Source organism: Salvia hispanica, chromosome 5 (assembly GCF_029641045.1).
Source record: "Salvia hispanica isolate PSC_SH4W2 chromosome 5, Shi_PSC_v1, whole genome shotgun sequence".
NCBI classification, from domain to species: Eukaryota; Viridiplantae; Streptophyta; class Magnoliopsida; order Lamiales; family Lamiaceae; genus Salvia; species Salvia hispanica.
In genome coordinates, this window is record NC_142696.1 from 38,494,593 (window position 1) to 38,518,232 (window position 23,640).

At 38.5% G+C, this 23,640-nt stretch overlaps 2 protein-coding genes and 1 pseudogene across 3 annotated transcripts; all 3 read right to left on the minus strand.

The window, feature by feature from the left end:
- Window positions 1-39: 39 nt before the first annotated feature.
- On the minus strand, window positions 40-2,048 carry LOC148926795 (Pathogenesis-related thaumatin superfamily protein). The gene is made up of 3 exons (XM_089058053.1): window positions 1,664-2,048; window positions 776-1,442; window positions 40-523 (listed from the first exon to the last, which is right to left on the minus strand). The coding sequence occupies exons 1-3, from the start codon at window positions 1,731-1,733 to the stop codon at window positions 247-249; spliced, it is 1,014 nt and encodes a 337-aa protein (XP_088914179.1). The 5' UTR covers window positions 1,734-2,048; the 3' UTR covers window positions 40-246.
- Window positions 2,049-6,127: 4,079 nt separating this feature from the next.
- Window positions 6,128-7,222, minus strand: LOC148926796 (uncharacterized; annotated as a pseudogene).
- Window positions 7,223-12,721: 5,499 nt separating this feature from the next.
- LOC148926797 (Pathogenesis-related thaumatin superfamily protein) lies at window positions 12,722-16,728 on the minus strand. 2 transcript variants are annotated; one of them, XM_089059575.1, is made up of 4 exons: window positions 16,389-16,727; window positions 15,604-16,297; window positions 13,107-13,207; window positions 12,722-13,007 (listed from the first exon to the last, which is right to left on the minus strand). In XM_089059575.1, exons 1-4 carry the CDS (start codon window positions 16,453-16,455, stop codon window positions 13,003-13,005), a joined length of 867 nt encoding a protein of 288 aa, XP_088915701.1. In that variant the 5' UTR covers window positions 16,456-16,727; the 3' UTR covers window positions 12,722-13,002. The 2 variants fall into 2 exon arrangements, with proteins under 2 accessions (XP_088915701.1, XP_088915702.1); XM_089059576.1 differs by lacking the exon at window positions 12,722-13,007 and having other exon boundaries at window positions 13,102-13,207; window positions 16,389-16,728.
- Window positions 16,729-23,640: the final 6,912 nt, after the last annotated feature.

The following is a 23,640-nucleotide window of genomic DNA, read 5'->3' on the forward strand; positions in this document are numbered from 1 at the left end:
TTTGTGCATTGTGATATTATAATTGGCTACACCAAGATATTTAGTATAGGAAATAAAACCCAACACACTTTACTAGGAAACATATGAAATACAAAACCACTACTACACAACATTAAATATACACAATTCAAGAAGAAAAGGACCAAACCCCAAAGAAATTAGAGCTAAAATAAAATAAAAAGCTGGGATTCCCAGCTAACAAAAGCCAAAACTTCATTCCTAGAGAAATGTGGGCAGCCCAGTATCCTAGAGAGAGAGAGCTGCAAACCCTAAAAACAAAAAATTGAGAAAAAGAAAATGGGTGCCGCAAGCGGAATTCCCCATGGCCAAACCAGCCAGCCAAGATCCATCTCCCATCATTTCTTGAGACCCTGACCCTGACCCGGAGTCCGACACCGACCCGGATACTCCGAAACTGGACCCGCCCATGTTCGGGTCTGACCCTGATTGCGACGCGTCTGTAATAGTTGCTCCTGACCCTGTAGTTGTCGCTGTTGGCGTGGGCTCTTTTGATGATTTCTGACTGCAATTATTGTTAAATTAAAATTAAAATATCTTCTAGATTATTTTGGTGAAACATTTAATAATCCAACTGCGAAAATAGACTAGTTAGGTGACGAAATCAATCCAAGACTGCATTTTTATATGTAGCGACTAGCAGTAAACAAATTTTTCCTAGATACACATACTATCTTCTTCCTAATAATAGAGACTAAAATAGATTGAGCTGAAAATCAACAAAAATTAAAGATACAACTTAAGAAATTTTATATACCTGGGCATGGAAGGGCAAAAGGTGATGGTGTAATCGGCGGCGGAGCAGGTGAAGGTGCTGGTGGGGTCGTCATACGCGTAGCTGTAAGATCTAGGGCACACCGTCTTGAACATCTGCGAGTACACCGACGGCCTGCATGCCGCGGGTGAGTTGAACGCGCCGCTGCAGCAGTACTCCGGGCTGCCGAAGGCCTCGCACGCGCTCGTGCACGCCTCGCCGCCCTTGACCCGGAGCTCCGCCGGGCAGACCCGGTTCAGATCCGTCACGCACCCGGTCGACGCGCACATCCCCGACCCGCCGCTCGCCTCCACGATCATCGGCAGGTTGTACCCGTCCACCAGGCTCACGTCGTAGAAGTCCAGCCCGCCGCCGAGGGTGAATTCGGCGAGCGTCGCCGGCGGGGCCGCCCCGGATCCGTTGCATTCGGTTTCGCCCGAGCCGCAATCGCCGGTTCGGCAGGAAACCGGGCCGGAAGAGGGGAATGTGCAGCCGGTTCGGCCCCAGAACCGGCCGGACCAGCCGGTCGGGGCGGTGAAGGAGCGGGTTGAGTCTTGTGGGAGCTCGAATCCGGTGCTGTCGAGCCTAGGGCTGCCCGCATTTGCGAGTACACCGGGCCATACGGTGTACTCGCATTTGTTCACGAATGTGAACGTTGCTCCAAACGCAACTATACCAAACAAGACTCAAAAAATTAGTAAATTTTGTGTGAAAGATCATACATTGCTACCAAAACTGGGAAAATGGGAAACCCCATGTATAAAAATTGAATCTTTAGAGAGAGAGATTTCACACATTGTAACAGAAACACAGAAAATGGGAAAGCCGAAGGCATTAAATCAGAAGCCATGTAAAAAAAAGTGAATCTTTTGGGTTGAGTAGTGTTTTTACCTGTAGAGAAGATGATGAGAGAAATGAAGTAGCTGAAGAGGAGGGCAGAGCAAGAAAAAGGGAGATCCATGGAAATATGCCGTGCTTATTATAAAGCGATTAGGTGAAATAGATATAGGAGGAATGTAAGAAAGGTTAGAATTTGTGTGATTTCATTGTCTTTATGTGAGATACAACTAAATAAAGAAGAAATGGGCGAATATATACTTTAGTAGTAGGATTATTATATTTTCAGAATGAGATTAGAGTGGGGAGTGAGTGGAATGAAGGGGCTGCTGCTGCCGGCGGTGGGGCGACGGTGGTGGTGGTGGTGGTGGTGGGGAGTGTGACAGCTCGGATCTGAAAAGGTTGTGAAATGGAAATAGAATAGAGTGAGAGGGAGAGTGTGTGGGTGTGGTAATAATTATGCTATCTAATTGAAATATTATAAAATTCGGCATAATTTAGTCCGTTGAGGGAATTTTAAATATTCTACTATGTCAATTAATATAATCCTACTGTGTTTATGTAGAGCATCTCCTTCCGTTTTCCGTGCACTTAGCTAAGAGTATGGAATTGGGCTCGAATCCACTTTTAATCCTTGTCCTTAGGCCATTCGCATCGCAGACGCGATGCTGTCTCGGTCTCGTCTCGACGAGACGAGACAGGATCGAGACAGCGTTGCTACGCTCGTCTCGTCTCGACGAGACGCGACATCTCGTCGCGCGACGCATGCCGACGAGACGACGCGCGCGGCTCACGTGGCGCGCGCTGGCGGATGGCGTGACGCCCGCGAGTGGGCGTCGGAATTATGACGTAATAATTTTTTTTAATTCGAAAAATTCGAAAAAAATAATTTTTTTTTAAAAAAACGGTCGATTTTTAAAAAAAAAATTCTTTTATTATTCTATAAATACTCCATTCCTCTTCCATTCTCCATTTTACACACAAACACTACACTCATCTATTCTCTTCTCTCCAATTGTTGAAAAAATGTCCTGCGATGGAAACTCCAGCGGCGGCTCCGGCAGGTGGCGTTCCGGCGTGCTCGACTTGAACTCGTTCGACGATTGGGCGAGCATGTACAACTTTTTGGGTACTCCCGGTTCGTCGCCGGGCACCCAAGCCTCGACAATTCCGCCGCGTACCAAACACCACATTTTGATGTGGATGCATACTATCGTCCCTCCCCCCAGAGGTACGGACAATCGTCGGAATTATCCCAAATTTCGGAGAACTTTTTGCCGCCTGAACGCACTTTACCTGACTGGCCAATAGCAATAGGTGGAGGCTCCGGCAGGATCGGCGTCAATGCCGAGGAGGAAGAGGGCGACCACGAGGTTGTGGGGGACGGCAGCCGTCATCCATACAGCCAAAAGGAGACGTTGGCTCTGTACGACGCTTGGATCAGCGTCTCGTACGATCCTGTCGTCGGGAATCAACAAACCCACAAGTATTTTTAGAAAAAAGTCACCGAAGTTTACAACGCACGAAGGTCGAAGAACACCTTTGCCCGCAACGTGAAGATGCTTCGCAGTCACTGGGACTGATGCGACAAAGATGTCAAAAAAATTTGCGCGATATACAGGGCAGAAGAGGCGAATTATCAAAGCGGAGCCAGTGGAGCCGACATTCTGAGAGCGGCGTTGCGGGTCTTCAAAGACGACGTCGGTAAAGATTTCAAGCATGTCGATGTTTGGTCGCAAGTCCACCACCTTGAAAGGTGGGCTGGCGGTGTCGAGTCGGGCTCCGAACGCACGAAGCACACGGCGCGTGGCCACTAATCGTCTAGTGATGGCGGTGAAGGCAACACCTCACGTGAGGGCACGCCAACCGATGATGCAGGGGGGTCTTCTTCCGGTTCACGGCGTCGGCCGCAAGGGGCCAAGGCGGCGAAGGCGGCGAGAGCGAGGGGGGGGGAGAGGGAGAGGGAAGGGGAGGGGCCGCGGTGAATCAAGCCAGGCGGGCTCGGGCTCCGGCACGGACACGGGCTACAACAGCCTAATGTCCATGTACCTGGTCGCCACGATGGCTGACACTTCAAAAATGAATCCTCACCAATTTGAAGCCCATATGGACGGAATTGAGCATTTGAAAAGCTCAACTTGGTATTCGAGATCGATCTAACTTGGGTGCACCGCCGACTTCGGGGGATGATTCGCCGGCGGAGTAGTTTTAATAGTTTAATTTAGAGTATTTTAATTATGTATTTTTTTATTTTTTAGGATTTTAAATTATGTATTTTTTTATTTTTTAGGCTTTTAAATTGTAATTTTTATTTCATTTAATGAAGTGTGTTTTTATTAATTGAATTTGTTGGAATTAAAAATAAAAAATGAAATTGAATGAATAGTTAAGGGATGGGATGGTTAAGAGATGGAGGGATGCAGGTGATGTCTCTTAGTTAAGAGATGAGCTGAAAAGTACAGTGGGGCCCATGAATAGTGAAGAGATGGGACGGTTAAGAGACAAATAAGAGACAGGGATGCGGATGGCCTTGGCTAAGACCTAAGAGCACAACACCCGCATCCGTGCTCTTAACTAAGGACAAGCTCAAGGGTCCCACCATTCTATTATTCAATTTAAATAAAAACATTTCCACAATATTAAAATGCATTAAAAATACCCGGAATATTATTACAAATTATAAAATAATTAAAAATTACATAATTCAAATCCTAAAAATTAAAAATACCCGGTATTCTTGTTCTTCGCGCTCCGCTTCCGCAATGAGATCGGTGAAATCCAATTTTGAATTTTTTAGTGAGGGTTTGAGTGAGAGAGGAAGATGTAGATGATTTAATACTATGAAAAAGTATGAACGAGAGATAATTTGATGTGAAAAGTGGATGATGAATGTGTGTATTTATAGATGATTTTGGGATTAAAAAAAATAAAAAAATCCAAAAAAAACGTCCATAAACGGCTCTATTTTTTTGGGAATAAAAAAATATACTCCCTCTGTCCCATTAAAAATGAAACGTTTTCCTTTTTAGTTTGTCCCATTAAAAATGAAACGTTTTTTAAAAATGGAAACAATACTCTCTCTACTTTTTCTTCTCTCTTACTTTACTCTCTTTTCATTAACTCGCAAAACAACACTACCTAAAAAGAAAATTCACAAATGTTGTATATTTAATGGGATGGAGGGAGTAAATTTTTTTTTTTATTTATATTATTTTGAATTATTTCCAAAATTTTTTTTAAAAAAAAAAGAAAAATCAATTTTGCCAACGGCACATGGTGCCACGTAGGACTGCTCAGCGGCACGGACGGATGAGCTTGTCCTTGCCAGCAGCACAGACGAACGGACGGCATTCCACTAACTGTTGCGAATGCTCTTACGTAGGTATTTTAATTTTACTCCAAATTTCATTGGATGAACTTGGTTGGAAGTAGTAGTGAAGTTTGGAGTATACGAGTATCTCTTCATTTCTTTCGTAGTCTTCCTGATCAATTTTATAATATTGCTATTATTTAGTACTCATAATTGTATATGTCAAAAATTATATTTAGAATACGCTTAACATCCACCAAAATTAATTTTATTCTATTTCTATTAATATGGCTATCATTTTTTTACTATATAGTAGTAGTATTTTTTTTTCTATTTCTCATATTCATTGAACATTAACTAACATAGCACTTAAACAATTTTTTTCCTATTTTACACTTTATGAATTTATATTAAAAAATGTATTTCCTCCATCTTAAGGTGGTTGAGACGTTCTTTTTTTCACTCATTTTGAATAGATGATAATAATATATACAGAGTTGTTAAAGTAGATAGAGAGAGTAAAATAAAAGAGAGAATTATATACTCCCTCTATGCATTAAGTAGGCTCGTATTTTACCAACTTATTCAACTGACATTTTATTATTATAAAACTATATTATATACTTATAAGTGAGACTCATATTCTACATATTTATTCAACATATTTTTTATATATTTCTTAAAATTCGTATCAAATCAAATAGGATTTATATTTTGGGAAAGAAGAAGTAAATAAAGCTTTTCAATACATTGTTATGTCTTACTAATTTTATTTTTCTCAACTTACACTATATTTATTAGTATATTGTTTTGAGATGGGTATAAAAAATTAACGACTCAATTGAGATGGAAGGAGTATCTTCTATTCTTAAGGTCATCCACATCCGTGTCTCAGTACCATCTCTTAATCGTCTCATCCTTTAACTATTCATGGGCCCCACTGCATTTTTTACCTCATCTCTTAACTAAGAGACAGTACATGCATCCATCAATCTCTTGACCATCTCATCCCTTAAACTATTCATTCAATTTCATTTTTTATTTTTATTTCCAACAAATTCAATTAATAAAAACACATTTCATTAAATAAAAGAAAATTATAATTTAAAATCCTAAAAAAAAAACACATAATTAAAATCTTAAAAATAATAAAAAAGACATGATTTAAAATACTAGAAATTAAAAATTGCACACTTAAATTATAAAAACTATTCTGAAGGCGGTGGCGGTGCACTCAAGCTAGGTGGAGGCGGAATACCAAGTTGATTTGCCAGATACTCAATGCTGGCAAGATGGGCTTGATATTGGAGAGGCGTCATGCAGGAAGTGTCAGCTATCGTGGCGGTGAAGTACATGGACATTAGGGAGGACGACGGCCCTTCGGAGCCCGCCTGACTTGATTCGCCTCGGACCCTCCCCCTCCCCCTCCCTCTCCCTCTCCCTCTCCCTCTAGCCGCCTTCGCCGCCTTGTTCCCTTGCGGCCGACGTCGTATACCAGTGGAGCTCCCTGCATCGGATGTCAGGAACTCAACCTCTTGTGAGGCGTTGTCTTCCCCGCCCTCACTAGACGAGTATTGACCACCCGTCATATGCTTTCTGCGTTTCGAGCTCGAGCCCGTGCTGGAATCGACACTGCCAGCCCACCTATCAATATGTTTGACCGTTTCCCAAATATCGGAAAATTTGAAATCTTTACCGGTGTCAGATTTAAAGACTTGCAAAGCCGCTCTCAGAATGTCGGCTCCACTGGCTCCGCTTTGGTATTGTTCTGCTTCCCTCTTGTAGATCCCACAAAATATTTTGATATCACTGTCGGCTCGCTCAAAATGAGCGCGAAGCATCTTCAGGTTGCGGCTGAAGGCCCCCTTCAGTTTTTTTTGCGTTGTATACTTGGATGACCTTATCCCAAAAACACTTGAGGGTTTGTTGATTCCCGAGGATGGAATCGTTCGACATGCTTATCCAAGTGTCGAAGAGAACCATTGTCTCCGCTAGTGTGTATGGATGACGGCCACCGTCCTCACCGCCCCCCACCGCCTCCGAAGTGTGTTCCTCCGGAGTTTGTTCCTCCGAAATATCCTCCTGGGATAATCCCTGCGTTTGCGTGCTCCTCGGACCGGTGGGACGATAGTATGCATCAACTGGAAAAGATGGTGTTTGGTACTCCAGCGGCGACGAGTCTTGGTGGACGGCGACGAACTGGAACCGGAAGCACCCAGAACATTGTACATACCCCCTCAGTCGACAAACGCGTTCAAGTCGTAGATGCCGCCCTTGCCGCCGGAGTTTTCGTCACTTGACATTTTTGCAGAAATTGGAGAGGAAAGAGAGATGATAGAGTTTGTGAGAGTGTAGTGTTTGTGTGTGGAAAAAATGGTGGAGGAGTTGAGTTATTTATAGATGAATGTGGGGGAAAATAATTTCAAAAAAAAAAACGGGCAAAAGTTTTTTTTTTCAGATTTTAATTATTTTTAAAAAATAGTCTAAAATCGACGCCCACTCGCAGAGCCGGCGAGTGGGCGTCACGCTCCAACCGCTGCTCGCCACGTGGCCGATGCGCGTGGCGAGACAGCCCGCCATCCACCCCTGCCCCGAGCTACGAGACACGACAGAACACCCATATCAGCGTCTCGATGCAGTCTCGTCTCGCCGGGACGAAACCGAGTCCGCATCAAGATGCGATGCGGATGCTCTAAGACTATTGACAAATTGATAGCGTAAAAAGGAGTAGAATTAATTGTCACTGATTATGTTTCGGCCGATGAAAAGAAAATTGGAGTGATGTATTTTTGGTCAACCATGTCCAAGGCCAATGGGCTATGATCAATGTTGGTTTTTCAGAGCCCATACTTTTAGGGTGTGAGTCTCGGAAATAAACTTTACTCTCTCCATTCTATAACACTAGTTTTAATATATAATTGATAAAATAAATAAGAAGTAGGAAGTAAAAGTAATTAAACTATTATTAGTAGAGAATGCGTCTCACTTTATTAGAGAGAAAAAAAAGTATTCAAATTTAGAAATTGCATATTCTTCTGAAAGAGACTAAAATGAAAAAATGCATATTTTTTTGGGACGGAATTAATATTAATCAATTCACTCAAAAAATTATTACTGTATTTGCTCTGTCGTAAGTATATCACTTCTAATACTCGGTATGTAGTACTACTCTCTCCGTTCCATAGTAATGGAGGCGTTTCTTTTCGGCACGGAGATTAAGAAAAATTATGAGTAAGTAGAGAGAGAATAAAGTGGAAAATGAAAAGGATAGAGAGATGAAGAGAAAAAAAAGTAAGATAGAGTAAAATAGGTGTGGGAAAATGTGTTGACTTTTATTAAAAAGAAAATGACTTTATTACTATGGAACGTACTAAAATGACAAAATAACTCTATTAGAGCATCTCTAAGGGGAGAGATAAATAGAGAGGTAAACTAATATAACTACCATAGTTACCTTTTTTCAATAAAAAATCATTCTCCAAGGGGAGAGGTATTTGAGAAGGTATTTCCCATTTTGAAGAGGTATCTTTACCTCTCCATCAATGAAGAGGTAAAATTTTATAACTACTATATTTGCCTTCTTCTCATGAAAAACCATTCTCCAAGGAAGAAGGTATTGAGAAGGTATCACACTTTATGAATTTTTAATGCATTTTGTACTATTATTTTATGTTTAGAAAATCATTTACCTTTCTATATACTCCCTCCGTCCCTTGTTACTCGCACTCTTCATTTTAGGCCGTAAATTTGCGATTGATTTTTTCGTGTAATAAAATTAGAATTTTAAGTGTAATGAGACATCACTTAATAAAGGACCTCTTAACTTAAACTAACATATTAATTAAATGCATTAATTCTAACTTAAACTATAAATAGTGTAAGGAGTTTGTGACGAGCCGAAAAGCAACAGTGCAAGTAACATGGGACGTAGGGAGTATCTTTTTTCTTTGGAGTATGTTTCTTTTTGAAAAGGTATATTTTACTTTTTGAGAAGATATATAGATGATATACCTTTTCTATATACCTTCTTCCCTTGGAGATGCTCTTACTATGGAACGGACGGAGCAGTACTCTTAAGATAATACTAACGTTTTAAGGGCATCCACAATGGTGGTCCTCTTGGGCATGCCCAAGCCACCATTTCTTGGGCATGCCCAAGAAACTTGGCCCTTGCCCTCAAAACTTGGCCACCACAATGGTGGCCCTCCGGGCCACCAATTAAAATTATTTTCTTAACTTTTTTGATATATTTTAATTTAGCTAAAATAAAAATTATTTGCATATAATTATTAAATTACATAGAAATAATTAAACTAAACTAAATTATAACAAAATTTTCGTTGTATTATAATAAAAGGAAAAATTACACAACGAAAATTTTCGATACAACGCGAACAATAAAGAGAACCTCTATCACGCTGCGCCCCCTCCTCTACGGTTCCAGACCTCTTCAACCAAATCAGCCTGCAGTGTTGAATGTGATATTTCACTCCGCATATTGGTGAAGCGCTGAATCAAGTATTCATTACTGCGTGGTACACCCATCTGCAGAGGAGGGGTTGCAATACCGTGACTTGTGCTAGCACCATCTTCCGGTGCCCAACGCTCTGCACTAAAGCCTTCGTCTTCTATTATCATATTGTGCAGTATGATACACGCAGTCATGATGTCCGCGACATCATCTTCGTGCCATTGTCGAACCGGACACCGTAAAATGGCCCATCGCGATTGGAGGACTCCGAAAGCCCGCTCAACATCCTTCCTAGCACCCTCTTGTTTTTTTGCAAAATAGGTCTGCTTCGGCCCAACAGGTTGTCGGATCGTCTTGACAAACACGGGCCAGCGTGGGTATATTCCATCGGCCAAATAGTATGCCCTGTTGTACTGCGTGCCATTGGCCACGAAGCTGATCTGCGGACCCTCACCCCGGGACTCGTCATTGAAGAGATGCGATGATTGTAGAACGTTGATGTCGTTGTTCGACCCAGCGACACCAAAATACGCATGCCAGATTCGCAAGCGGTAGTCAGCAACGGCTTCAAGAATCATCGTGGGATGTCGCCCTTTGAAACCAGAAGTGAACTGCCCCTTCCAAGCCACCGGGCAGTTCTTCCACTCCCAGTGCATGCAATCGATGCTGCCCATCATGCCCGGAAAATAATGCACTGTCCCGTGCATATTTATCAGTCTCTGGCATTCCTCGGCCGTCGGTTTCCGTAGGTACTCCCCTTTGAAGAGTTCTTTGATACCCTTGCAAAACTGCCTCAGCGTCTTGAGGGCAGTCGTTTCGCCCATCTGTAGATATTCGTCGAACATGTCAGCAGGCCCGGCATAGGCAAGCTGCCTAATTGCGGCCGTGCACTTCTGATATGTCGACAATCCGGGTCGACCGGTGGCATCACTCCGCAAGGTGAAGCACCTGTATCGCTGAGACAAACAATCCGCAATGTGGATGAAGAGTCGTTGCGACATTCTGAATCGCCGACGAAAAATCTCCGGCGGATAACGGGGGTTGTCGCCGAAGTAGTCTTCCATCAACCGCTGGTCGGCTCCGACATGGTCACGGTTGATAAACCGGCGACGGTATCTCGGCCGAGGGATGGCCGCCGCCGCCGCCGCCGCCAAAGCCGCCTCCTCCTTGTCGGCTTCATCTTGCACCGCTGCAACGAGTTCTTCGAACTCCTCATCGACCAAGCGCTGAAAATTTTCATCGTCGGAATCCATGTTTTGAATCTTAAATTGAAATCAAGTGGAAAGAGTAGAGTTTGGTTTGGGGTAAAAAAATTGGGAGAGAAGGGATGAATATATTAAAAATTTTGGAAAAAAAAAAATATTCGGTGGGCAGGGCCGCGGCTCTCGGCCCTTGCAGTGGCGGGCCGAGCCGCCTGCCCAAGAGCCTCGGCCTGGCCGAGCGCTCGGCTCTCTCTCGTCCACCGCCCCGAGCCGCGGGCATGGCTCGCCTCAGTAGTGGGGGGCCGCGGGCTGCCCAAGCCCGGGCCGAGAGCCGCGGCTCCCCCACTGTAGATGCTCTAAGTGCTTTAGCCAAAATGTTGAAATTATTTTTATTTGAATTCGTTTTATAGGGATTTAAAATTTTAAAATTTATTCCTATTTACAATAAAGTTCATTTCCCCGATGGTCAGTTTTGGCTCGACTTTTTATGTGCGTTGATTGCGGTAAATATGGACTATCGAAACCTAAATAAATCCCTTTTCTATATAAATATTTGCCACTCTCGAATTTTATTGCTCTGTACATTTACAAAATGTATAACAACTTTAACCACCAAAAGTACTGATGAATCCCCTATGCTTAAAACGTGTATTTTAAATAAAATATTTATAAAATTGAAGCCTAAGAGAGTTTGGAGTTATATCTTGTTTCCTGAACGCCAAATGAATTATAGTATTATACAATTTTCATGAACATAGAAAGTACAGTATACAATTTGTTTACTGACGTTTTAGGCTTTTAGTTGTCAATAATTGTAAATTATTATAGAATAACAAAGTAGAGTATGTTGGAAATACGAATACCTTATAGATATGAACACATGCATATAATTTAAAATTAATCATCATTTGGATGTTTAACTGGTTTTTTAATGGGTCCCATCTTGACCAGAGTTCATGTGAATCGAGTGAATGATTGTTTAGAATAAAGTGGAATTAGTTTGACATATTATGCAGCTAGGGCTCACCTCCCACGACCACAAATACCGTTCCACAAACTTTACAACTATAAAGTAACTTTGACAAGGTTTTAGGGAATATGTTTATGCAAAAGTGGAATATTTTTTTCTCTTGTCTCTTCCAATAAATTGTTATGTTTAGTGAAGTGATTTAGTTAAACAGTCAATTAAATAAATGTTATCTAATCTTTGACTTTCCCATGCAAATGGTACTTGATATTTATTTTATATCATTTTTAATATTTAGTGACAAAAATAACTCTAGATACCAAATATGTGATTTTTTTGTTATGGAGGATATTTTTAAAATTTTCCAATAAATAGTAGCAGTACCAAACATGTGATTAGTATTTTATCTTCATTTCTTCTTTCTTTTTCTCCTTAGTTTATGTTTTCTCTTTTCTCTTTTTTTTTCTTCTTCTTTCTTTTTTAGTGTTTTATACATACATCTAATTGCATTCATAATATAAATCAAGAACAAAACACATAATTAAATTAATTAAATATTTTTTATTGAATTATTTTATACTCATTTTAGGGTTGAAACACCTAACTAAAAATATTGAACTTTTTATATCATTATGAATACAATTCACAGCTATATTGGTTAGTTATTAATTTAATATAAAATAATAATAATAATAATAATTATTATTATTATTATTATTATATAGAATATGTGTGATCCATAATTTAAATATTATACTATTAATTTTAACCAGTTTTTAGTATTATAACAATAATTAAATATAATTTTAACTATAATTATAATTAAGTAGTATTAAATTAATTTATAACATCAAAATAATAATATTAATATTGATTAATAATAATAGTATAAAGAGTGAGAAGAATTAGAGATGATATTATAATACTATCACTTTTGGTACTTAGTTTTGTGTATGCCCAAAATAATCTAATGACACAAATGTAAAAATGTATTTGTTTAGAGGGCATTTTAGGGAGAAAATTGTATCAGGTACAAAAAATGTGATTTATAAGTACCAAAAATGTTATAAAATAAAGATCAGATACCATTTTTATGCGAAAGTGAAAGATCAGATACTATTTATGTAATTCACTCATCGCCAATAAAGAAAGAGAAAAGAGGTTTGGGATTTGAATCATCAACAATTCTTCTCAATTAGCGACTGCAAGTTTCTCGCGTCAAAAAATTTACTTACACAAACCGAACAACGTAAACAATAAGTCGATAAGGTAGCATAGCACATAACATTTCTAATGCCTGAAGCGTAATTTTAAGAAAATACAAAAATAACTATTCACAGAGATGCTTCATATTCATATGCTTGCATCATCTCATTGGTGAGGTGATCTTCAAGCACGTAGTTCGTTACAAATTGATCATTCTTCGTCTACTGTGATTGCATTTCAGCCTGAAAGACCGCCCGGTATCAGATATACAACTCATGAGACCAAAAATGTCGATAAAGTACTTATAGAAGGAGCCAAGGAGAGCAATTGAGGGCTTTAACCTGGTAATGACAGCATGGTGCGGCGCCTCCCAACGTACATCATAGTTTTGTTCACTAGAGGCAGCTGTGCTGATTCCTTCCGTGTTGCCAGAAATTTCATGCTGCAAATAACATGATATGCACGAACCCTTTAGCCCCCGTTTTCATAGGCAGTCTTGACACATGATGCATATTTGCAATATCGAAGTTCAAATGCGACATAGAAAAGAAAAAAAAGAGAGAGAAAATGATGAAGTAAACTGCTTCACTGCATATCAAATATACAAACACAATTCAACACTATGAAGGAGAAAACTTAGCCAATGAGTATAGTACTAATCAATTTTACAAGAATTCTGTAACAATCACAAAACCAATAGCAACATGAGCTATTTAGCTCGCAATTAACTAAATCTCTACTTCGCAATTCAGCACCAACAGCTCAGGAAAAGCAGGGGAAAAGTTGCAACAAGAAAGGAGAAGATATCATCAACTTTCCCATGTATAACAAGGAAACAGGAGAAAATTAAGCAACGGCTGCACAACCAGTACTCCGTTCAACTTAATGTTTATCTAGAATACTTAAGCACTGTTTGGTAGAGGAGTTATGATTAGGAGAGCTCAGATAAAAAAACGTGATGTGCTATCTTTATTGTGGATAATAAAGTAACATGGTATATTGTTTGGTAGCTGTGCTAAAATATTCAGATAGACAACAAAAAAACGGTTTCGTAAACCAAGTTTGACAATGTTAACCTTCATAGCTTATGGAGTATGACAGATGATTATGGGATTTTAATCATCATTCCCAAATCTATTTTAAGCCTTGCATACTACTCTGACTTCCTACAACCTTCAATCCAATTTTGTACAGCAAGTTTCTTACCAAAACAAAATTTTCGTCTTCAAGAATTCAGTGAACATAAAACAGTAGAGTAGATCACCAATGAATTGCTGAGCTGTATAGCAATGCTCTCCAGCAATTACGAAACTCATTCTGGAGGTGCCCTAAAATCTAATACAGGCCATATTGATTTCCACATTACAGAAATCAAACTTACTTGTTATAAACAACAGAGACCGTATCAATATTGAGAGGATTCTCCAAGAAAAACTTCAACTTCGATGGCCTCTTCGCGGACGAAAATTTGATCATATCCAACCAGCATTTTGCAACATTGCCCCAAAATTGCTTCGTAATCGAACCCTTCCAGTGGCTGCCCCTCCATGGACCTCCACATCTGCCGGCTGCAGCACCTCGCGGCTCACGCCGAATTTTGGCCACCTTGAAGCAATCCCCAAGCTTCGATTCAAGAGAATAGGATGAGATTTCGCCGGAGACAACGAGATTGAATATGTCATTTTCTTCTTAGGGAAGGTTTAGGGACACTCCGGGTTAGGGATTACAGAAATCGGAATTGAGGAATGTGTGGTGCGATCTTGTTCTATGTCGGCGTTAGATTTTGAGATGAATGATTGTACGAGATCAATGCCAAGAACCCAAGGAGGTAGATGAAAGAGGCGAAGAGGGAGAGAATGACGATGAGTTTAGAGAGGGTGAGAACGTGGAGGGGGACTAGGCTGCGGATTTTCAACATGGGAACCAACTTGAGGAAATCGAATTCCCTTACAGCCTAGGGCTGCGGAGGAGGAATACGCAAGAAGGAATGACTGGAGTTTGAGAGGTTTCATGAAAGAGAAAGGAGAGGCTTCATTGGAAAATCCATCATCAATCATGACGGTGTTATGAGGCAGACAATGTATCATAGCTCCCCCACCCGTTACCATTCCAAAAATAATGTTTGTTTTTCAATCTAGCAAGCTTCAGCAGGCCGCTGATTCAACACTGGTCGTCCGTACGTAGTATCAAACCTACCAAACATATCTAGTCGCCAGATAGCTTCACTATCATAGAATTATCACCCCTACCAAATGAGGCCTTAGCAGAACTAATCTCAGGCAATGCGGAATCATGAAAATTATTAAAAAAACATGCTTCTATTCTGTTTCTAATACTACTCAGCATCAAATGCAGCAATACACTTGAACATTTCAAGGCAAAGACGGTGTCCAGACTCTCAGGCAGCACAAATTTCATTTATGAACATAGCAACAAACCGATTCATGAATCCAATACAAATCCTAAATACATTAATCCAAAAAACCTTCTTTTTCCTTAATCATACAAAGCTCTCAGCCTAAAACATGGAATTTCGTTACCATGAGCTTTTACACAAGCTCATCACTCCACCAACTAAGTTGACTACTTTGTCCTCTAAACCAACTAAGATCACAATATTATGGTTCCTCGCAGAGGAGGATAAGTTCATAAACCAACAAATAAGTCAAGACCACAAAAGTTGACATAACACAAAGGGGGAAAAGTTGACAAACCAACAAATTAAATCACATAACACAAAATTAGGGTTCCGCATGGAGGGGAAAAGTTGACAAACCAACAAACTGAATGAAAGAAATCAAAATTAGGGTTCCACAAAAGGGGGCAAATAAAATTCACCTGGTGTAAGGCAGGGGACAGAAGATGATAGTGTAATCGGCACCGGTGCAGGTGAAGGTGCTCGTCTTATCGTCGTAGGCGTAGCTGTAGGAGCGCGGGCACGCGCTCTTGAAGAAGAGCGAGTACGGCGACGGCCCGCAAGTCTCCGGCGTATTGTACGCCTCGCTGCAGCAGAAGGCCGGATTGCCGAACGCCTCGCACGCGCTTCGGCACGCGACGGTCTCCCTGGCATGCGCCACCGCCAGCCCACGCGGGCACGCGCCGTTGAGGTCGATGAGGCACCCCGTCGAGCTGCACCCGCTGCTCGCGGTTGTACCCCCCTTAGGGATTATGAGCATCGGGATGTTGTACCCGTCCACAAGGCTCACGTCGTAGAAATCCAGCCCTTGATCTCCGTTGAGAGTGAATTCCGCCAGCGTCGCCGGAGGAATCGCGCCGGCGCCACCGCAATCCACCCTCCCCGAGGCGCAATCGGCGGTGGCGCATGAGAATTTGCCCGTGGAATCAGTGGCGCAGTGCGTCCGGGCCCAGACCCGGCCCGACCACGATTGGGGTGCCCGGAGCGTTCTGGATCGCCCGCTCTTGAGAGTGAAGCCGGTCGGGTTGAGAACCGGGCGGTCGGCGCCGGTTAGTATACCCGGCCAGATCGTGTGCCGGCACCGGTTGACGAACTTGAACGTCGTCGTTTCGACCCCTGTAAAATTTCGATTAAACGAATTAAACAAATATCACAAAAAACAAAAAAAAAACGAATATAACTAAAATTAAAGAAGATGAGAGATTGCCTGAGAAGAAAGAGGAATTGATCAAAAGCAGCGAGAGGAACAGGGTGGAGAAAAGCGGACGGTTCATTGGGAAGTTTGAATTGAAGAGAAGTTGCAGCTGCTTATGCTATTCTTTTCGGGATTTTTTGGGTTTTGAGTTTGTAATAGTAAGAGATTGAGGCTTCACCATTTTAGTTTATACTTCAAAGTTTTTTCTGGAACAAATTTAGTGAGAAAGGAAAAGGTGGGAGTGGGATTTTTGGAAGGTTATGTTCATGGCTTCTTGCTTTACGCTTTACTACTTTCTCTTGTTAGAATTATGTAAATGATAAAAATGAGTATTGAAATTTCCTGAAGTGATGGATAAAACATGTTTAATTTGGTCTATTTGCGATTTTATAATATTTCAGTAACAGAAACCATATAAACCTGGCACGCACTGCAAATAGAAACAATTTATTGGGCCTTATCTAATGGGCTGAAGTTGTTTTGAGTTGGGCTCGAGTTAGACGCTTCCCTGCATCCAATATAGATCAAGCGTTAGAGTCATGGCATGACATGGTGAATGGAGAATCATTTAGTAGTAATTTATTTCAAAAAGTAATTTAATAACAAAAATAATACTTAATACTTAGTAGTAGTACTAATTTTTTTTTAGTAAGAAAAGCGGCAGAGCCCGATTACACACTAACGAACATAAGAAACACCTAATCTATCATGCATCAACCAAATACTAAGACCCAAGGGAGGGGACTATAAAACATGGACATCTTTATGAAAGTTATATGCGTAATGTGACAGAAAGTCAACGGAAAAATTTCCTTCCCTGTGCACGTGACGGCGCTCCATCGAGTCAAACTCATGTAACAGACTCTGCACTCTTCGTACTATAGATCTGCAATTGTGGTCACTTTAAAGTTCCCCACAATCATAGACACACCAGTGAAACACTCTCCACCTCCAACTTTCGAACTCGTACTCTTTGTCAATTGTAGCCCATGAAATAAGCACCAAATTTCGACAATCAAAATTGAACACACCCCAATATTAGCAACAAAACTATACCTCCAAAATTATGTAGTACTAAATTTTATTTATAAGAGTGGCGACTTTTATATACTAGAACAATCATTAAGAGTGAGACTTTCCATTCACCCCCTCTCAAAAAACTATAGTTATAAAACAAGTTGAAGTCCATGTCGTCATCAATTTCCACCTTTCATCATAAAAAGTTTAGAAAACACAATATTTACAGAATAAAAGGACATTTAGCCTATTAAAAAGGACAATATAAATTAAAATGTACAGCTAATCTTCACAAATTGCATTAGAACTTGTTCATAATTCAAATCGAAGAATAAATTGGGAGTAAGTAATGGGGGTAATAGAATTGGTATTAACACACCATTTTTCTATGCAAATCAAACTATATCCCTTTGAAAATTTATCAGTGACTACTTTCTCCGTTCCACTCCATGTGTCATGGATTGACTTAAGTTTTAAAACACGTAAAGAAAATTAATGGAATATGAGATTAATTTATCAAAAATAGTACTAGTAGAAATGAAATATGAGACGTTTCAAAATGAAAAAGTGGAAAACACAATAGGGACGAGGATAATACTAAATACAATACATAGATATAATAATTTTTTTGGAATCTTTGTTTTCCAGCCGTCGGTGCCAAAATGAATGTTTTGTATGGAATCATTTTCTCTTCAAGATGATAAGCAAAGTACATTAGTAGTAAATGTTTACAGCTTTTTCTGGATTTAATTTTGCATTCAATCCTTTGTACTATCTAAATTTCCTTCCATCAAATTCATTTCCACTTAGTGTTAGAAATTTGGGCTTCCACGTGACTAATTTAATGCGTATGACTATCTTTCAGTTGCCCAATTAAAATGATCCAATAAAGATTAAAGTTTGGGCTAAAGTGTATTTAATTGTTATGGAAAAAAGTGTAGATACCATAAAGTGATTTTCTATTTGATGAGGGACCGAATAGAAAATAAAGGGGTTTATATTTAATAGGGTTATGGTCCCCAGACGTAATAAGAACGTTCAATATCTCTTTATTCTCTCGGCAGACTATTGTGAAGGACGTCTCTGATCGTTTGGAAGATCCATAGCCGCTGCAAAGAATTCTGCCTTTCAATTCGTTATGGATCGAGGTATGCTTCCACTCTACAGTTTCTACTCCTTCTCTGTTGTTCTCGGTTAATCATCATAGAGAGTTTTGTGTAATTGTTCATTCAATTATTCCAATACTTATAACCTAAGCAAACTGAAAATCATTATTTCCTTGGAACATGGCTAAAAATCTAGCAAATTGTCCATTGTCATTTTTCATAATGTCTTAGAGGCACACATCACATTGACACGTGAGGGCATTCACAGTGGGATGGACTATACGACGCCCCCGCCCTATGCACCGCCACATCAGCATTTTATCATCCGCCCCTTCCACCTGCAATGGGGCGGACTATAGCCCGTCCTAAGCCCCCCCCTAAGCATTTTATTTATTATTTGAATATTTAAACACTACAAAAATTCATTAATCCTATTTTTTATGTTTGCAAATATATCAATTAGCAAGAATAAAAATATAAAAACACCACAAATTAAAAGCATATCCTATTGTCAGTATTTATTTTTTATTTTTTATATTTTATGCTTGCAAATATGAAAATCGTCGGAATTCATTATTGAATTTAGAGAGAAATTGAGATGGGGAAGAGAGTGGAGTGAAAGGTGTGAAATGAAGTAAAAAAATGGTGATATATATAGAAGAACATACAAAAAAAAATTTAAAATGAAAAATATGTGCATAGTCCGGACTATCGTCCTTACCCCTGCAACGGGGCGGACGATAGGCCGGACTATGCAAAAATATGTGCATAGTCCGCGGACGATGCATAGAGCGCGGACTAAGGATTGGGCCTAGGGCGGGGTGCTGCAGTGGCGGACTATGCGACGGACGATGCATCGTCCGTCGCATATATAGTCCGCTCCATTGTAGATGGCCTGAAGCACATAATTTCATATTTGTACAAGCTTTATCTATCTCAGTTTCGATTTTGACTCCAACTCATCTCGCCATTGACATGGAGTATGCTGTGGGTGGAGTGCTCTTCAAGAGACTCTGCAATGCTGGTCGGTTTCAGCGAAGACGAGATATTTTAGTTTTACCTTTCGGTGGCTTCTTTTTTCATGTTTAGAAATAGATCCGCCATAAAAAAATGATAGTCATTTAAAAAATTTGTGATTTTATTTAACTATTTTTAAAATTTATGAAAAATATCAAAACTCATCCAAAATTTATTATTCTAAAAACTTATATATGTTCCTTTAATTTATTTTAGTACACACTATATGATCATATACAATATACAACCCCAAATAACAAATATCTCCACAAAGATCTTTGATTGTATGTTCACCAACGTGGTTTTAGTTTCAATCAATTATCACATTGGACATGTTGATTATTAATTCAAAATCCAATCATTCATGTTAAAACAACTTCCACCCTATGGACCAAGAAGGGAACTCATAAAAATGATTATGCTAGTTGATGAAATGACTTTTAATCAATTATTAAGCATAGATAATGTTGGCACCAAAAGTTGTTTCAATTAATGGCATCATTTATCAAATTGCAATCTCGTCAAATCATTATAACAATACCAATGACCAAAAATTGAATTTTATTGTGAGATGTAGTAACTTTAGTTAGCATATAGCAAACATTATACTACAGGTTTGTGTTAAATTGACAACCCCTTTTAAAGTGACATCGTGACACCACTTATACAGCAATATTATAAACGCTACACAACAATATTCAATACGCTAGACATCAATCTATAAATTGCTGTCTAGCGTGTTGGATATTATTGTCCAAGAAAAATTGTTGTACAGTGTGCAACATATTGCTGGCCATCTTTTTTAACTTTTTTTTTTCTTTTTTTTTGCCACGTGGCAGCTTATTATTCGGGGGGACAGGAGACGGCCATCTCAAGGCGCATCACGACCTACGATGTCGATGGCCCGAGGTAGAGCACTCAATGGGCAGACCAGCCATAACAAGACAAGAAACTCTCAACAATCTATGCTCCTCAATCAAAGGCCTGAGGGTGCAATCCCATCCAGCATAGGCGGGTAGAGTTCACTGTCCACGTATATAAATGATTGGCTAGGAATGATGGTATGATGTTATTTTAAGAGGTGGTGACACCCTAACATGCCCCTTCTACTGCATCCCTAAACATTATATACTTATATTATATATACGTGGGTAATAAGATTTTATACCTAAGTGATGTGAATATCTTTAATTAATATGTTCTTAAATTTGGGATAGAAAATTGGATTTCATGTTCGAGATATGAAAGCACAAGCAAATATTTTGTCTACTAAAAAGAAGTATGCGAAAATATTACCCAACAAAGTCCCTTTTAATCATTTCCATAAACTTAATTACATCCCTCCCCAATGCGGCAAAGTCGCATATTTCACTTTTGAGTGTTTCTTAACATTAATTTTTGGTTAAATTAGTGTCAATTATTGTAATCATCATCAATAATTATAATATCAAAATCTCTGTATCTTATGTAACTTTGCGTGACCGTTAATATTGCACGCTAGATATAATGACCATTTTTTTCCGAATTATTGATATTCTCTTAAGACATACATATACTCATATAGTTTGTATTTAGACATATTAACCAAAACTAAAAATAAAATAAAAAAACACAGCTAACATATTTATGCATATAATCGATGGATGGAAGTTTGCTATTTATCAGGAAAAAAATGCTAAAACGTTTTAAATATGCTTAAAGTGCACACAAATACATAAATAATACACATTAATAAAAATATAATAAAAATATTTTTTGAAATTCAAAGTGGTTTATAACTTTATATTACCTGAGTCATGATCATAGAGACAGTCAAAGGGAGACAAATTTTCAGAGAATGTTTCTGGTCCCATTGTCACGGTTTATCATTTCTCCAACAAATTTCACAATCACTATGTTTCTGATGCACATATATAAAACCATAATTACATAACATGTTCATATCTATGAAACAAAATTAAAATGTAAAGGTTTATCTTTGGGAATAAAACGTACCGTATTATATTCAGGTAGATTAATTATTGATTTATTTGGAGTATATATGATCTTAAATTTCTTTATCCTTTTCGAGGGGTGGGTGAATGGTGATTTTCCTTGAAAGGTAAATCCAAAATTTTAGAATGTACCCTTCAATTTCTACACTAATTAGAGTCATAAATTAATTGACATAATCAAATTTAATAATTTCTGTCTCACACACACTTTGTCCCACAAAAATGTACTGTACAGTAATATTTATTGTCTCTGGAAGAAAAGACAAAAAAGAAAAGGTAAACATATAAGGCTGTATAAATGCATATGGGTTGTATGGTTTTGCCAAAGAAGAAAGCAATGAAATTAAAATGGAATCTAAATGATTATTTGTTGAAGTTTTGGTACAAAACATGACCTTTTTAAAAACAAGAAACACACATGTTTTTTACTTTAATTGCAAAAGGGTAATAAAGATAAAAAGTTTTTCTTTTGTTCTTCTTGTCTATCGTATAACTCAATAAACTCTTGAATAATTCCATTAAAATTTTGAAATTATATATACTTCTTCCGTCCCACAGAAATATGCACTATTTCCTTCTTAGTCCGTCTCTCAAGAATATACACATTTTAATTTTGATAATTCTTTTATTTCTAATATGAAGCGGCTCATTCTCCACTAACAATACTTTAATTACTTTTTTTCTCTACCTCTTTCTTACTTTACCAATTTTGCATTAAAACAAATCCGCGCCGAACTCAAAGTGCATATTCTTCAGGGACGGAGAGAGTATATTTTTTCTATCTTAGATTTCTAAAAGTTATGTTTTGTAATTGGTCAGAATAAGAAAGCAGCATACACATATAAGATTATTTGTATTTTCATAAACAACTTAGGAATTATAATATATTTAAAAATTACTAATGGAGTATTTTTTTTGCAATACTTATGAGTTATGAGAGCTACGTATGAGTAAAAGCTGTAAACAGTTGAAAGTATTATTGAAAAGCATGCCTGTACCATTTCATCTTCTTGAAAATAATGAATAATGATTAATAATGATAAAAGTTTATTCTCTATATCATAATTTTTTCCTATATGTTGATAATTGTCAGAACTGTACTCCATTCTTTACAAAAACTGAAGTTGCTAAATTAAAGCAATTGCAAACTCAAATGATGAACTAATGCAACTTTTTTAGTGTTCGGTTACAAGCATATAGTACTACTATTTGCATTAATTATACACTACAAATACCACATCACATCTTAGTATGAGTAATTTACATGATAACTCGATACTATATAAAACAAGTGTAATTATAATAGGAAAATAAAGTTTCTATCGTAGTAACAATGCATCATTTTATCTCTAAAAACAAATAATAATGTATGTACTGCATTGAACTAATGTGAAAATAATACTAGTTTAGGGGCTAGCTGTGCAAAGATTTGAGTAGCTTCCCTATTTTACCCCTAGGTGATTAAATACAGTAAATATGAGTATTATTCTTAGCAAAACGACCACGCCCGTTTAGCTGCAATCATTTGGTCCATTTTCTCATTATTCTCCATATTAACCCCTTATTTTTATTGTTTTATTTTATGTTCTAAAAGAAATACAGTAGTACATATCATTATGGAAATACGTAATTTGGAATGCCCCAAATATAAATATTTGTCGAAGTCGAATTACTCCACCGCATAGTAGGCTACTGACGATATTTCTCAAAATAATTAATCAATATAAATATTAGCAAAGGAGAATGGAAGGAAACAAATCATTTTTAAAAAGAAAGGAAACAAAACTAATCTCCTTCCGTGACATGTATGAAAAGATAAATTAACAATTAATCTCGGAATTAGAGACCCCCTCGTGCGGACAGGACTGTCACGCTTATACAACTAATAAACATTAAACTAATAACTTATTCATCACATAAACTTATATTTAATCAAAACCCTCCCACTATAAGACAAGACCATCATATTATCACAAATTAAAATAAACTTCAAAAAAAACAATCAAATCCTATTCTCCAAAAAAAAACACACCTTACACAATAGCGCTTTGAACCTCTACAAAAGCGTGCTTTTTCTCCCTTCCCAAAGTCGCTCTTCACCATTATTAATATTCCCCCCACCATGTATAT

Bases quoted from the DNA above. Each gene is read 5' to 3' on its own strand.
- LOC148926797 (XM_089059575.1), bottom strand. From the start codon at position 16,455: ATGAACCGTCCGCTTTTCTCCACCCTGTTCCTCTCGCTGCTTTTGATC. The intron at 16,298-16,388 runs GCAATCTCTCAT...GAAATTTTACAG, and splicing joins CAATTCCTCTTTCTTCTCAG to GGGTCGAAACGACGACGTTC. The intron at 13,208-15,603 runs GTGAATTTTATT...TGTTATTTGCAG, and splicing joins TGTCCCCTGCCTTACACCAG to CATGAAATTTCTGGCAACAC.
- LOC148926795 (XM_089058053.1), bottom strand. From the start codon at position 1,733: ATGGATCTCCCTTTTTCTTGCTCTGCCCTCCTCTTCAGCTACTTCATT. The intron at 1,443-1,663 runs GTAAAAACACTA...TGTTTGGTATAG, and splicing joins TCTCATCATCTTCTCTACAG to TTGCGTTTGGAGCAACGTTC. The intron at 524-775 runs GTATATAAAATT...CAATAATTGCAG, and splicing joins TTTTGCCCTTCCATGCCCAG to TCAGAAATCATCAAAAGAGC.